Raw genomic sequence first — 16,747 nt, 5'->3', positions numbered from 1 at the left:
CATGTAAAGGATGACCCTGTTCTGTTTATTCCAGACTGGATTCAGATTTCACTTTTTTTTTTTTTTTCCATAGAATCATAGAATGGCTTGGGCTGGAAGGGACCTTAAAGATCATCTAACCATGGGCAGGGACGCCACCCACTAGACCAAGTTGCTCAGGGCCCCATCCAACATGGCCTTTTTTTGCATTATAAAAGTATTCTTTTCCTCTTCTGCAATGTTTTAAAGTGCACAGCATAGACAAACTGCTATGCCTTCTCTGGACTGATTCATCAAACCACTCTTCCTTCTAAACCTTCAAATCTCTGAAGCATGTATTTAGCAAGTATCCTTGCTCCTCTTAGGAGCCGTTAGGATTTTCAGTTCTGGCGTGCAACACCTATTCTCTGGGAAATGGCTCAAAACCAACTAACACCTTATTCTCTTGATGCTTTGAAGGTACTCCTCACTACCATAATACCCAAGTTCCACATGATTATCTCAACAAAATCTCCAGAGGTCAAGACGTGCAGCTAAACTCTGCTTGTGAATGGTGAGTCACAACACAGAAAAATGAAGCATTCTAAAAGAGAAAATTAACCTTTAGTGGAAGATGGACAGTTCACATTGCATTTAGTTAGAGGTAATGTAAAAAAGAGCATGAACGCAAAAGGTTATGACACAGAAGCTCCAAGCTCAGGATCAGAGAGCATGTGCACTAGTGTGAAGAATGATTTTTTTCCCTGTTTGAGTTCCAGGTTCACAATACATTGGGACTGGATGATCTTTTCCTCTATACACCACGCACATGAAGCCTACGATCTGCTGACAGCCCCTACCGCCTAACACTACTTTGGAAGGCTCTCAACTGACCAGTAAGATTACTGTGCTGTCAGACTCGGCATTAAAGGGACACAGACGTCAATTTTCCCTTTTGACTACAACAGCTGTTTCCCACTGCCCGAGTTTTGGAATGCTTTACCAATAACGCGTATTACCTTTCCACGCAGGTCAGATTCACTCCCTCCTGCAGCCTTTTTACATATCCATGGACTTTTCCCACCTACATGCAGCAGTTGCTTCTTTTGCAAGGACAGTATTTCACTTAATACGTCAAAAAACACTTTAATAAATGCATTTCTAATAATATAGTGAATAGTGATACTGGACACTTATTTAAATACTGAGATGTTATTCTTTAATGCAGACTTGTATTTTCTTTTCCTTGGATAAAAATAAGGAAATTGGACAAACTGTTTGTCTTTCTTAAGAGACCATATTGTTGCTACCCATACCAATAGACGCTAAACACACTGAATACTAACAATCTCCAAATAAAACAGACATAGAGAAGGAGTTTTCTAGAGGATTTTTCTAGGATCAGAATAATGAGCAGCAGCCAACCCAGCCTATGTGCTTATAGCTGGGACTAGAGCCAACCGTTACAGAAAGGATAGATCAGATACTGTGAAAATGCTCTTCATGACAACGGTATCTCTAGGATTTGGGATTGGGAAATTGGAAAAAGCTTGATGAATAGTAGAAGGAAGGACTCTGCAAACAGGACAAAGAGAGCTGCAGTAGATAAAGGGACTATTTCCCTCCAAAATATCCCTAGCAATTGTCCAAAAAACACAGAAAACTGCATCAGACACTGCCCTTTTTGTGCATGAACTGACCTCTTCATAACTGTGAAGATGACTGGGAAAAGTACCAAAAAAAGTTTTAGAGTTGCACATGGTATTAAGAGCAAGGGAACCCTGTAAGCACCCTATTCACCATAATTCATCTTAACTTTCCCTGGGTGCCCAAGAAATAAGTTCTCAAAAGTTAAGCTCTGCATGTGTGTATGTGTGTACATGCATGCACATATGCAATCCACACATATTATAAGGGGAAAAGATTTTAATTCAGCATGTATGTTAGCCCTTCCTGACATTTTACTATCAAACATTTGTATCCAAGCTCAATGAAAGACAAAACCAACTCATTTACACATTTTCATTTCAGACACGCTCCAGTTCTTCTCCCTGCCCTTCTCAAAATAATACTCTTCATGGGCTTGGTAACAGCTTACAATATACATTGCACACTGTGCCGTTTGCAAGCGCAGATTTAGGAATAAGCATCTCAGATAGACAGCCAAGGCACAAATCACCTTTTTTCTGGCCTTCTTACAGCCATGATAAATAAAAAACCCACCTTATCTGTGGAATCCACTCAAAAAGAAAAACATGAGTGAGAAGGCTTTGTTTCATACTTTTCACTTTACCAAAAAATGCAACTGTAAGTCTCACGTTACCTTATCTCCCATTTTGAGCCCACACCCAGAACAATGTCTCTTGGTAAGATGAATATTACTACCAAAAAAGCTCAGGTTGACAATTTCTCCTCAAACTCACAACGGGAAAACTGAGCTTCTTGTTCCAGACTACCTTGGATTCCACCACTGCATGCTATAGCGCTTTATAGCCAAAACCCTTCCCTGAAACAAACTGAAACATTATTCCCACAAGGGGATCTTGTTTTCACTCTGAAAAAAACTTCCCAGATTTGCCATGAAATCTCACCAGAACTGAACGGAATGTGGCCTGGAATAACAGCGCACCATTGCTGCAATGAAAATAAATGAAACCACGCATTCCTACTCTGCAGGGAAAAAAGTTCTTCCAGGACAAGCTGTACAGGATGTCCAGACTCACACTGAGCACACTGGACAGCAGGTATTTAATTGCCGGTATGTTCTCTGCACTTTAGTCTCTTGAATTTAGGTATACAAATCAAGGGTTGGGTAAGGAAGACTGTAATCCAGCTGACTATTGCCAGACTTCACTGCTGATGGCTTAATCCAATCATCATCTCTCAGTAAAATTCATTTTTTTAAGCAATTTTTTAATATTTAAACCAGCTACTATTAAAGGTACTTACATATACATACACACACACACACACATATTTACTATATACCCCAACAGACAACGCAATAGACAACGCCAATAAAGGCATTCCATAGCAATCACTGCCTAAGAAATGAAGAAGTGATTATCTGCCAAAGGGAACATGCTCAGGGGAAATTCTTAACTTCCTTACTTCTAATGAGGTTTTTCAGGCAGTACAGAAAAGACAAATGGTTTTCTGACTTCTATTCTAAATTATTTTGGAATGGTACATGATTTTCTCTCACCTTAATGGGAATTACTGATTAATTACACACACCCTTAAGATCATATACACCTGAAAGGTATCGTTACTGAAACAGAAATTTCCTTTCATTTGCAAACCATTTGTTACCTCCAGTAAGTATAAAAAATGTAGAAGTTAAGAAGCTGAAGACCTTTGTTCTAATTTCCTATTCATGACTTTTTTTTTCAAAGGAGCCTGGACTAGTTAGGCTATTTTTTAAAAGTTTTTTTTCCATTCTACTTGACCATAACTCTGACTTTTTTGGCCCTCTGATCCAACGGCCAGAGCTGGAGTCTACATTTTTGCCTCTGGCAAAGCTCTTGCTGAAATCCATGGTAATCCTGTGAGTGCAGCCTGCAGGTTCAGGCCCTTCAAAGTTTCAGAGCACTCAAGACGGAACTCTTGGCATTGCAAAGACTGACACACCTGATTAACTTAGCCACTCTACATAATGCTGGCTTCAAAACCAATTCAGAAAGAACAGCTATGCAAATTGCCTAAATGAAATATGAATTATAACTTCTAACAACAGCAGTTCCATTTTTATTAGGGCACTACAAAAAACGAAAGAACTGCTTTTCTGCATGTTCATTTTATTTGACGTCACATGCTTTATATTTGCAGCAAATGCTCAAGACACCAAGTGAGGCATGAGAGGCATCAAAAGTGGCAACCCTCTGTGTAAAGGCTTGGTCTGTGAAGTGGTAGCAGTCAAAGTCACACTTCCAGTCCTTTTGAAAAACATGTGGATGTTACAAAGCTACAGGAACATTACCATCTGCAAAAGACAGCACTGCTACTTAAGAACAAGAGATGGACAGTCGTATCTTGTGACACCTCTTTCTAAGGACACAGAAGAACACTAAGAGGCACAACAGCCATAGTCCAAAACATCTGCCATTTTTTTGCTATTATTAAAATGTCAGTAAATCCTGTCTTCAAGCCCACAGTATGACAGCACCTTCATTACAGATCTCCCTTCTTAGAACTCATTCTTTTCTAAGAAAATCCTTCTGGACTGAAATTCAGACAACTACATCTAGGCTGGAAAGGCAACCATGAACAAATTTTACTTTGGGTATTATGAGAGAATAAAAAAAAAAGGGGTTTTGAATTCCATTGCCCCAACTTTCATCGCAGTGCACTTTACAGTATTAGGCCCACAACAAAACGTCGTTAAATGCCTTCTGCTCATCTGGTGATGTTCCCCTGCCTTTTAAAGCTGAAGGTTCTCAGTGCAGCAACGAAACTCCAGTTGCATTAGTCCCTTTCTGTTTGAAATAAAAAGCAAGGCAGCTACAGACAGATCCGTGGCATCCACTAGAAACTGTTGCACAGTTAATATTCTCTTCCATGACCTTTCCATCCAAAAGTACCACTATGTTCCCTACATCATAAATTAGAAAGGTATTTCTTGCCTTCATCCTTCCTCCTGTTCCTACCTTCAGAACAGGAATGAGAAACTATTTAAATAGCACACCCCACAGCAACTTCCTACAGTAATATTTACCTTTGCATATGTCTGTAATATTCTCCCATGACTGATCTATTGTGCATTCTGAAAAATTCCTGTCTCCATTAAAATAATATCCTTCTTTACACTGATAGTACACTCTGCTCCATAGAGTGGTAGAGTTGTGCCACATCATTTCTGTGTGTGGAATCAGCAAAGGTTTGCCACAGTCTATTTCTGAAACAGAAAAACAAGGTAACAAAACCTGAAAATTAAAACAGACAAGGCATATCAAAGTGTTTAAGGAAGAGAGATTAATTGTCCCAGCGAGCAACACTTCACTTTTTTTCACTTCCTAGTGATTTCTAGAAGTCAGACCAGCCATTTAGAACCCGGAATCTTGTGAGTGGAGACTTTCTAGCAGAGTGGGGCATATGTCCCTCAAGATGAACCATAAAATAGAAGAGTGTCCTGTTTAGAAATGGAGAACAAGGATCTCTAAGTAAATTTTTACAAGTGGATCTGTCTTCCCACAACACCGTCTTATCCCCCACGTGCTATTTATTCCTTTATTTTACCTATCATAAGTAACAATAGATCTGAAAAACAACGCACGGTCCAAGGAGTGACATGGAAGAACAGCATCAAGAAGGTTATGTTCCTTTGTCAGGGGATTTAATTCAAGCTTTGAAAAACAGAGAAGCTGCTACAGCTAAGCAGAAAGAGCACTTCTGGGGAAAATTTGATGGATTATTCAGACCACTTTAGAGATAAGTAGAGAGCTGGGGTAATGAACTTATACATTAATTCATTTGCTCAGTTGCTTTCAGGGGCTTCATAATAAAATTAGGGAACAAAAAAGAATAAAGAGTGAACATCAAATCAAGGGAAGAATATTATTTAGGGTTAAAATTCCCTTTCAAATCCACAATGAACGTTACACCCCAATAAAAGATTCTGCATCACTTCGTTTATAAGAAGTAAACAATGTAAGAATTAAAATTTTACCTTCACTAAAGCTTATATGCAGAAAACAAGTGCTTTTAAAACTGTTCAATAAATAATCTTAAGCAATTCTGAAATTCTACTCAAAAAAAGGAAAACAAAGAAGTAAAAAACAAAGTATATAGAATCATTACCTCTACAACCTTTAAAGGAGAAGTTAAACATATGTATTGCAATGGGCAATACATCCACCATCATGACTACCTTCCTTTTCATATCCCAATGAGTATGAATGTATGTATCTATTATAAATCATTAGAACAAACTTTAGAATAACTAATGCGCATGCAAGGAATATGCTTAACTTATAGAAGGACAGTATGTGATGAGATACAAAAATTACTGCTGCCTAACTCCAGCTATCTGCTGATGGTCATCCTGTAATCAGACTGAAAAGCAGAAATGCAGAACTACGTTTCTGTGTAGACTGGTGACCCACAATAAGAATATTAAAGAAGATCCTAAAAGTAGAGAGTGGTTATAACATAGACATGGTACACTGCAATAAAATGGAGTAATTTTTTTGAATGAACAGAAGACTCAGTCCTGCTGGATCAAGCTGAAAAGGTATTAATCATTCAGTGAATGGAAAAGTGAAGTTGTGCCAATGTAAAAACTGACTAAAAGACTGTAATTATCCTGAGGTGACACTACTTAACAATATGAGCTCAGAGTAACAATACACTAGATATTCTGTTGGGCAAAATGCTTTTCAATGTGCTTTTGTGTTTCTTCTTATCAAGGAACTTGTTAGGTTATGTTCTTCCAAACCATAGTAACAAAAGGGATTTATGACGCATATCAAATAACAACAGCATGCTTGAGCAATCATAGTTTACAACTGGAAGCTGTCCAAATATGGGAATTTTAAGGGGATGCTAACTGCTAATACTGGTTCAATTTCTGAGTAGTGACTTCAACCACAGTGTAGGTACTGAGGTAGAAAAATGGCAGCAATTTAGGCTGAATTTTCAACTCATGGAAATCCCCGTGCCTGACATGCATTGGGATTTTGTCCTTAGAATGTTAATTTTTAACAGTTAATTGCAACGTCATTAGCAACACAGATAAAAAATTCCATTTAATATATGGCTTTTGTTTTGTGACTGAACTTCATATGCCAGAAGACTGTGTAAACTGAATGCCCAAAGAGGATGTCTCTATTTGATGACTCCTGTGTATTATGGTGGCTCAAACAATATGCTAAATAAGTCTGAAGGCAGATTTGATTTACCTTTGCACACCAAATCAGTACGATCCCACTGCCCTCTAGCATTGCAGACTGCAGTCTGATTGCCGCTTGCAATAAAGTAACCATGAACACAATTGTAAGTAACTTCACTTCCGTACGTGGTCCCACTTAGAGATGCTGGACGTGCATTTAAAACAGAAGGTGGAAACCCACAATCCACACCTAGGAGAGGAAGAAAGAGGAAGATAAACTTGTTAGTCAAGCAGTAGAGGTAATGCCAGCTGCACTCCCGTGAGTATTTCTTTCATTGTTATCAACTAACCCTCTTCTCCTGTGGTAATCCAACACTCCCTCACGTCCTCTGCGATATCCCTGCTGTGACCAAGAGTGCTGCAGCTACTCTAGAGCTGCTTCCAAATAAAAGGACTTCTTTCTGCCTTTCTCTCAATACGGCATGCTAAATCTTCGACACCTTCCTCAGCCTAGGTGCTAGTATGCAAGAAATGTCCTGGGGTTTTTTTAATCTTTAAGATTCTCCTGCTTTTACAAACCCAATTACAGGTGGCAAGCCGGTTCTATACCATTTGCAGGTGAGCAATAGTCAGAGGCAGGCAGATGAGCAGAAACTGCCTCTAGGAAGGAAAATTTTAGAAAGTGCACAAGGACCAGAGAAATGCAAGACCACAGAAAAGGTTACAACATAAAACACAAAAGTTTCCTGTTAAAGCAAGAGTCTACATGGTGTTTGAAATGCATTGTAATAGTTGCTCTATTCACAAACACACCAAGTTGTCATTTACAAATGCATAGAATAGAGATGTCAAGTAGCACAAAAACCAATTTGATAGAATGCCCATTTTCTAAGGTAAGCAACCACCTAAAAGGCTTTAATTTTAGCATAACACAACACTCACATTCAACAGTTTAACTACACCTCTTCATGTACATCATATCTTCCAATTAAACTATCTGATTTTTCATCTTAAGACAATTCTTTTATTAATATTCAAGGGAAGCTATACTCTTCAAAGACATACTACATCCATATGCTTATATTTAAATTAAAAAAGGGGGATCTGCTCCACTTACAGTACTCTGGTGTTAGGTTACACATCTTACCAAGTTTGACCTACCTTCAATGGTCAGTTTCACCACAACTATATAAACTAAACTCCTAAATTACCACAGGAAGGAAGACAAAAGGCAAACTTACTGATTTTCCTGAAAAAGAGGACATTACACCTGGCCAGGAGAATTTCTTAAATTAGCGATAAAGACTTACCAGGGAAACTCTCAGATTTTAAAGAATTATTTAAAGATGCCTTTATTAACATTAAAAAAAAAAATCAGACTTGCTGGTTTTACAAAAACAGAAGTCCTAACTGAAATCCAGGAAAAGAGCTTGCAATACAAAGGGGAAATAAGTTTGTCATTTCAGACTCATGGTCTGTTTCTTGGCGTTTGATGTATTTTATTTCAACTAACCATGAGAGATGTGCTCAGAAAATCCAACCCAACCTACTGTGTGATTGCAGAAATTAAAAAAATCACATGAAAAAGCAATCACTGAAAGATAGTAATACAAAACAAATGTATGAACAACCCACAAGGACTGCATTCCACAAGCTTTCTTTAGGGACCTCTTGAGACCTTGGGCACTTCCTTTTCTGTTTTCAAATTCATTGGCCTTTATTTATTTTTGGGGAAAAATGTTATTTCAATTGTTTTATTTTTGATGCCAATAGTTTAGTATTAAATTGTTTTATCTTTTCTTTCTTACGAATTTTCTAGTGGTATTTAATATTTCACTTTTCCCAACCACACTGATGTAGCATCCTTATACTAATTTATTCACTTCCCATAGACACACATACAAACATTACATTTCTATCCACTCTCAAAGAAAAAAAAAAAAGGAGAAAGAATTAGAAACCAAGAGGGCTTTTGTATTTTGAAAGAAGGAACTTGTCTCACTGAGTGATAATTTTCAGGATGACAATTCTCCCCTATAGAACTATTATGCACAGTGTAGTTTCTGTTAGCTAGCACTTCAAATGTCATGTAACTAACATACAGACTTTCTAACTACTCACAGGAACACAAAATCCTGCACTTGTACGCAGTGATATTTCAACAGAATGGGTGATTAGAACACCCAAGCAAGTGGAAGTTTCAAAGATGCTCACGGGAAACTTTACACTTCAGAGATCTGAAAGTGTTTGCTCGTGCACAAATGCTCTTAAAATCATGAAGACTATCCAGAGATGTGGGGTGGTATGATGCCTCTTTTTTGCATCTACAGTCAACCTTAGGAAAAAACTTCACAAGCTATCAGAAAAATTGTTCTTTTCATGATAGGTCACTGATGGCTTCCAACTCAGTGGCCTTTCCCATTAAATGCTACAGAAATCTAGTTGGCTTTGGTTCACAGGCACAAGCATACGTTGCGGTTCCTGTAAAAATGTGAGGATTAGCATCGAAAATGTCATACCACTTAACAAGAAGAGGTGGAACAATTTTATAACCTGTCCTTTTCTTTTTTTTTTGCAAGTAGTCAGATCTTGAAAAATTATCCTTCAGATTGAGGAAACAGTCTACTGTCTTTCACAAACACACTTCACCATGCATAAATCCCCTTAATGAAGAATTTAAGAAAGATTTAAGACTCTTTTCACCTTTACAGCTTAAAGTGGCAGGTTCCCAAGTTGCATTCGCAGTGCAATATGATAACTTTCCCTCGTTGCTGTAAAATCCTTCTTTACATTCATAATGAACCGCACTTCCTGGTAGCAAGCTGTAGTTCCCCACAATGTAGCCATGCTTCATTTCAGGAGGGGAACTACATCCAATTTCTGCAAAGAGATTGTGTTACAAGATCTCACAGTACAAAAATCACAACACACGACCACTTTAAGATGAGCTGAACTGGATGGTCACATCACAAAATACACCCAATCTGATGAATCTGAGGGGTCGCCAAAGGAGTAGAAGATTAGAGTTGAAGAGTTGTACTGGCCACGGTTGAAGGAACACGGTGATCCAGGTACTGAGCTACATCTTTATTAACATACAGCTGGAGTCATTCACAACACCAAAGAGGAGATACTGCAACGTGATGGTGCTTTGCATGTGCCAGTCTTGCTACAGCAATGGCTGAATGATCCTTCAACACCAGAGGAAAACGCACATTGGAAAAATGGCACACTGGAAATGGCCCCAATGCACAGCTTTATTTCCCTGTGCGTCGGAAAGGCGAAGCACTGCAGATAGGCTGAAATGAAATGGTCTGCCCCTCAATTCCCCCATCTCACTGAAACAGCCTGCACAGAAAAGCTACATTCCTTCAGCACAGCTGCTTGACAGGGCTCCCTTGCCTGACTCCGCAAGCGACGCAGTCAGTACGGACACACTACTTTACCACAGCATGTGAGGGGGGAAGTCGGTGAGATAAGCGGCATTATCAGCAATTCTGGCAAAATGAAGTGGAGCGCTCCAGTCGGAAACACTGGACAAACCACAGGCAGTGAGCTTCACTGACAGTTCTTGCAATAATTCAGAAATGAGAGCTGGATATAATTGAGGCAGTTTCTTCCACCTGGGATGCCTGGGTTCATTACATACTCTGACAGCCACAGCTTACACTGCTAGCGCTTTGCATCTGTGAAAACCTACACTAGAGAGGAAAGCAGGAATGGTTTCAAACTGAAATTTTTTTTTAATGGCAGGATAAATAGAACAGTTTATTTTTGCAGGTGGCACAGCATGTAATAAACAGCTAAACTATTACTTTGTTATGCCTCTCCCCTAGGTTTGTTTCATTCATCTGACCTCTCTTACCCGCTATTTATCCTCGCTTCCCTTCCCCTTCATCCAGTATGATTATATAAGCAAGTGCCTTATACCACACTTCCTTCCTATTCAGAAACTAACTACATCACCTTCATGGCATTATTAAGCTTCTCTGACCCTGCACACCTGAACCACTGCTGAGAGCCTGTAAAAATCATACCCGGTGTAGACTCTACCATCCAGACATCATTGGAACAAACTGAACCCAAGAAGAAAAGAAAAAATCGTTCAGCAGGCAAAGTCCACGGAGAGGGCTTCTGCCCTGCAGACTCAAAAGCACAGGTCAGAGCAGGCACCACTATCATCACATAAGATCTGATTTTTATCTGCTAACAAAAAGAGCATCCAAAGACTCTCACCTTTGCATGAAACTATGTTACCATCTGGATGAAAAAAATGCTCTCCATTTTCTAATTTATAACCATCATTGCAGTAACACTTGTAGCTTCCTTCAGTATTCACGCATCTTGCATTGTGACCACACAGCCCAGACTCCTCACATTCATCTATATCTAAAAATTCAGATAAAAATATATGCACTTTATAACAGTATTTTTTTAATTAATTAATGTAGGACCCAAGCTTAAAACAAATACAGCATTCCACGAAGGGTTTTACATAGCTTCTGACGGCTCGTCTGGGAAACAAAGGAGCTTAACAGTGCCTAGTGTTCAAGTATCCAGAAGGGAGACTCAATTTTGTAGCTATCTTTCAAAGTGTTTCTGTTTTACCTGACAAATAGTTTCCAATGTTATCTCCTTCTACAACAATCCCAGAAAATTCCCTTACCTGCAAGTATCTCAATCAGTTACAACAGTTCATTACTGTAACAAGGAACTGGCTAATATTCTACACTAAGCACAAATATGACATTCTGAGGGAAAGACAAGTATCATTTTCTTTAATCTAGCTGCTTCTTCTGGAAAGATTACTGCTTGAATGTGACTGTGAAGCAATGATTTCTAACACAGCAAAGAATGTAAAATGGAACTAATTCATAGCTGTTAGAATTTAGATATTAAATAAGTGTTTGCATCCACAGCAGAAAGTGCTCCAATATAGTTTTAGAAAATAAGCTCTGAAGTGATGGGAAAAAAAGATTTGTGTAGTAGGAAATTAAGTTCTGAATTCCTGGTGGTCAAGATTCTTTGTGATGTCTACCTGTACAGTTCGTGCCATCATTGGGAATAAATGTCTTGTTGTTGTTGGAGGCTCGGTATCCATCAAGGCAAACACAGTAAAAACTTCCATGTGTATTATGACACAGTGTATGATTTCCACAGATCTTGCTGGCTCCAATCTGGCATTCATCTTTATCTGTCAGCACATTTAAAACACATCAGAGAGAGATTAAGAAAAACAGAATGTCCTTCCCTCCTCACTCATTCTTGTGTAACCAGACTGCCCCTTACTGTTTTTCTTTCTAAGTTATTTGGCATGTAAACCCTGCTAGTAAGCTGGAGTATTTAGACCAACAGAGGTTGCTGTCCCCGGATGAAACTGTGAATAAAGTTTCATGACACAGCTTGAGTTGATCTAAGAGATGTTGAAACCAGAGGGCCCTGCCCCTCCTTACAGCATGCACTGGCTGCAGCACTTGATGGAGCTTCTGCTGATCTCACCCAACTCACTCAACTGGCGGAGAATTAACATGGCAAAAGAGGCAGCTGATCTTCTCCCACAACGAGGAATAACTGAACCCTGTGCAGGGCCCAGCATGTGCCAGTGCTTGTGAAGGAAGGAGAAGAGACGGGAGGGGAGGAGATCAGAGGTGGAGGACCTTCTCCTTTAAGCAGTGGCAAGCTATTACATACACTCAGACACAGCATCTGACACCATCCTTTGATTCACGTATTGATTTATCATGTATGAGATAATATTAAAAGGACACTACCAGCTACAGTAATAAAACAACGCTAAAGAACACTTTGCATGTAACAGACATTTGTACTTAAGAAATCCGTGTTTATATGCACACTGTTATTAAGAACAGACCTTCAACTTATGAAATTAATTTTTAGTTACCCAGTAACACGAGATAACTGGAAAAATCAGCAAAAAAGCGCTAATTTTAATTGTCAGTTTTATTGTCTAGTTTTCAGTTCAATGGTGCATAGGTTGAAAATAAAAATAAAGTGAAGCCCACCATATTTAATTTTTTTTTGCTGAAGCTAGGACAAAATATATTAAATAAACCATTCCAATACATTCTATTTAAAAAGTAAATGTTTGATAAAACCCTACATTTTCTAAGACAAAATTAATTTAAATCCTTCATTATATAGCAGAAACTGAATAAAACAGTTAAGCAACTAAGTACAAAACAATACTTACATCAAGTACAAGTAAAGTACAGCTCATGGCTAGCCGTTAGAGGGGGAAAAAAAAAGAAAAAGGAAAAACATATTCCAGGTTTTGGAAATTCTGCCAAGAAATGACAAAGCTCTTACCGCATTTTGAAGAATTCAATAATATTACTCGAGAAAGAACATTTTGGGACTGTACACAGTTTCTCGCCATTTTACAAACAGGCAGCCTACCTTGACAATGGGTTCTTCCATTGCCTACAAATCCATAGTTACAGATGCAGACACTTTTTCCTTCAATTTGGTGACAGGTAGCATGAATGTGGCAAGTTGCACAGACATCTGAAACTGATCTCTTCACAATTGCTTTAAGAACAAAAAGACGCAATTACTTTTTTTTTTTTTTTAATAAAGGACCATAAAGGTGGTCTGGTGTAGGTAACTGGCACAGAATTTAAAGCGGAGATAAAATCCAGATTAAGACACATAGAATAAAATCCCATCTCATCCCACCTCATTTTCAAACTTGCAGGAAAACCATAGCCATAGTATTCAGAGACCAAAGATAAAAAAACCCAAAACATAAAGGATTAAACAAAATAACTACACTGAACAGTTTACTCCGTCCATCTATTCTTTGACAACAAAACAGCTTTTCAGCAGCTAGCAAGGCTTACAAGACATACAATAAATAGCACTATCCAATATTATTATCTTTTCTCCATATTAATTTTCTTTCCCTTTTGTCTTGATTTCTGTTTCCTCACTTATTCTATTATTTACACATAGGCATTTGGGCTATTTATCAATCTATCTGTATCTTACATCATCAACACATATATGGTACAAATGCTATTCATAAAAATGATGTTGAGAATGCTGCCGCAGGAAAATGACTTAAAGTCAAGTCATTTTAGAAACAAATTTATATTAGAAGTAATTTAGCAGTGTATGACACACAACCTAATCTGCTGTAATTTGACAGGGCTATAAATTTACATGAAATTAGAATAAAATACGAACTTATTATCTTAATTGTATTCATACTTTTAGTGCATTATGTCAATTTCTCTCCATTTTTTAAGCTCTTTTTGTTATCTTCACACATGCACTGGCTGTCCAAATGATAAACACGAGAATGGATGGCTTGAATGTAGACAAAGCATGTGTATGTTTACACCCTTTTTACATTTTTAAAGAAATAACTAATACTGCACATGCTGATGTTTTCTCATGATGCTGGACATAGCACTATGGAATTTTTCTCTTCTATGACAGCTAAGATTGCTAAGGATGGCGCGGTTCTTACAGAACACGGATCTTACTGTGTATACAGCAGCTCTGACAAAATTCTGCATGCCTTTACATGGCGTCTGAGCACATAACTGTACCTGGAAGAAGAAGGCAGCCGAACACTCTAGCCAGCTTTTTTTAACGCACCAAATTTATCGGTGTGATAAAACGGCCCTTCCACACGCACAGTGTTTCAGTTTTACTCAGTGCATTTCTGAGTGCCTTAAGACTTGCGGGAAGCATCACAGACTCCCACTCCTAATTCTCAGTGCTTTTATGTACCTTTTTTGGTGTGTGTTCCTAATAAGAACAGAAAACAAAAACCGTCGGCATGCAACGGCAGCCAATGCAGACCAGAAAATTAAATTTAAAAACAGCCACGGTAAGAACTTTCTCATGATACCTCAATCTTCTGATAAGACAGGGGAGCATCCTCCTCAGATTGCTGCTCCGGGAGATAAAAAACGGTTTTTTCCCTCCCTTTACTACCAGAGATGGAGCTTCACGCCTTGTTTCTCCCTAGCAACCCACGGTTTTCCACTCGGGCCCTGAAGCCGCCTCAGGGTTTCAGTCCTGCCCAGGCGCTCCGGCAGGCGCGGCTCCCGCCCAGGCCAGGCCCCCTCGCCCGGCCGAGGCCGAAGCCGCCGTCGCCCCGCCACAGCCCGGGGCGCCAGCCTCTGCCAGACGGGGCGCCCACCCAGGCCTGGCGCCGCCCGCGACCGCCCGCAGTCCTCCCGCCGCCGCTCCCCTCGTCCCACGGCCTCCGTCCCCTTCGCGCCTGTCCCGCCTCGGCCGAAGGCCGCCGCCCTCACGGCCCGAGGCCCTTACCCCGCCGCCGCCCCGCGCACTGCAGCGGCGCCAGCAGCAGCAGCAACAGCGGCCCCAGGGCCCGGCCGCCCCCCGGGCTCATGTCCGCGCCGCCGCCTCCGCGGCCCCGGTGCCTCCGCAGCCTCCCCGCGGGGGGTAGGGTGGGAGGGGAGCCCGAGGGGAGGGCGAAAGGCCGCGGCCCGGGCGTCGCGCTGCCCGGGCGCCTGCCTCCCCGCGGGGCGGGGACGCCTTATCGCCGCCGCCGCGCCCTCGGGGCCCCCCGGCTTCCCCCCCAGCAAGGCCCCCTTCCTCCCTCGGCCGGAGAGCCCTTGCCCGCAAAACCCCCTCTTTTCTTTCTTTTTTTTTGTTTTTTCCCTCTTCCCTGGCACAACCCCTTTCCTTCCCCAGGACACCGCCTCTGCCCCGGCCGGGCGAGTGGCAGAGCTGATAAGGGCTGCGGCCGCATGTAGCTGCCGGCCCTCGCCCCGGGGCGGGGGGAAGAGAAGTGGCGGGAAGGGTTATTTATGACTCCTGGGAAAGGCGACTGGAAAGGTACACCCGTTCGTATACATGGCAGCTGTGCCGCTCCCCGCCTGCCCGCCATGGGGCCCTCCTGCCCCGGCAGCAAACGGGACAGCTCCTGGCTGATGCTGTTGGGACTGAGTGGCACCTCCTGGCTGATGTCGTTGAGGAAAGGTGGCCACTGGCAGGTCCTCGGGCCTGCTGGGGTGATGCCACGGCCCCCGTGTCTGGAAGGGGCCCACGTCCCCCCTTCGCACAAGAGGGAGCTGCTCAACAGCTCTGCTGGACCCGCCTGCAAGCTTGCCTGAGGTTGGCGCGTCAGTTCTCCAAATGCATGAAAATTGTGTAACTGTACACCGCCAGCCCTTGCTATTTGAAACTAGGTAACGCTTTCTCGTTGTAGGCCTTCACAGCAGTACAGGTGAATCCCAAACCTTCATTTTTAATTGGTACCAGCAGCACTGCCTGAAGAGTTTTCTGCTGTAGAATGGTAATCCTCCTAAAGCTCATGCTCCTCATTCAAGTCTGTGAGCCTGAATTTCAGAAAGTGGCATAAACTTGTATTTATCTACAAATGCAGTTGCCCAGTTATCACAACTACAACGGAGGAGTGCCAAGGAGATGGATGGGTGAAGCCTAAAACAAATGTAGATTTAGGCATCTTTGATATGCCCTAATGAGCTTTGCAAAGAAGTTTTGCTCATGTGCGATGTTGGCTTTACATGAATGCCCTTTAATGCTAACACAGTGAAGTCCTCCATCACGACTGCATTTAAGTGACATAACCTGATCTTTTACTGCTGTGTCTGCTGTGTTATAACGACAAAGACCAAGCAATCTGTGTCTGATTTCAACAGAAACAAAACCCAATTTCATAAAACTATCAGCTTTATTGATTTACTTTTATTTATGCAAGTTGGTCTGTTCCAGTGGGTTTTAATTACTGTTCTGTCTACTTAAGCACGTTTACATTTTCAACCAGCTTCTGCTCCCCTTATTCATCTTGACCAGGACACGAAGTGACCTCATTCTCCAGCTGTGGCCAGTTACATCACAAGCGACTCTGCTTTTGGAATAACACACTACAGATGTCAATACTGCATATTTCTATCTTAAATTACTGAAATTGGAGGCATGGATTCTCAATGGTGGTAAGTA

The 16,747-nt window shown here is 40.9% G+C and overlaps 1 protein-coding gene across 5 annotated transcripts in view; it reads right to left on the bottom strand.

Moving 5' to 3' along the window:
• Positions 1 to 15,352, bottom strand: part of SUSD1 (sushi domain containing 1) — a 47,427-nt gene extending 32,075 nt beyond the window's left edge. For 4 of the 5 annotated variants that reach the window (XM_087742204.1, XM_087742200.1, XM_087742201.1 and 1 more), the window contains exons 1-7: positions 15,089 to 15,352; positions 13,202 to 13,333; positions 11,823 to 11,978; positions 11,021 to 11,173; positions 9,488 to 9,664; positions 6,855 to 7,034; positions 4,673 to 4,852 (exon numbers count right to left, since the gene is read on the bottom strand). In XM_087742204.1, the coding sequence (XP_087598330.1) occupies positions 4,673 to 4,852; positions 6,855 to 7,034; positions 9,488 to 9,664; positions 11,021 to 11,173; positions 11,823 to 11,978; positions 13,202 to 13,333; positions 15,089 to 15,170 (1,060 nt within the window). In that variant the 5' untranslated portion in view covers positions 15,171 to 15,352. The remainder of the gene's footprint in view (positions 1 to 4,672; positions 4,853 to 6,854; positions 7,035 to 9,487; positions 9,665 to 11,020; positions 11,174 to 11,822; positions 11,979 to 13,201; positions 13,334 to 15,088) is intronic. The other variant, XM_087742203.1, reaches the window with a different exon arrangement.
• Between the last annotated feature and the right edge of the window lie 1,395 nt (positions 15,353 to 16,747).

This window comes from Nipponia nippon, unplaced genomic scaffold (assembly GCF_047370975.1).
Source record: "Nipponia nippon isolate SJK-2023a ecotype South Korea unplaced genomic scaffold, ASM4737097v1 scaffold_8, whole genome shotgun sequence".
NCBI lineage: Eukaryota > Metazoa > Chordata > Aves > Pelecaniformes > Threskiornithidae > Nipponia > Nipponia nippon.
The sequence above is the reverse complement of the archived record's forward strand: the minus strand, read 5'-3'. Positions and strand labels throughout refer to the sequence as shown.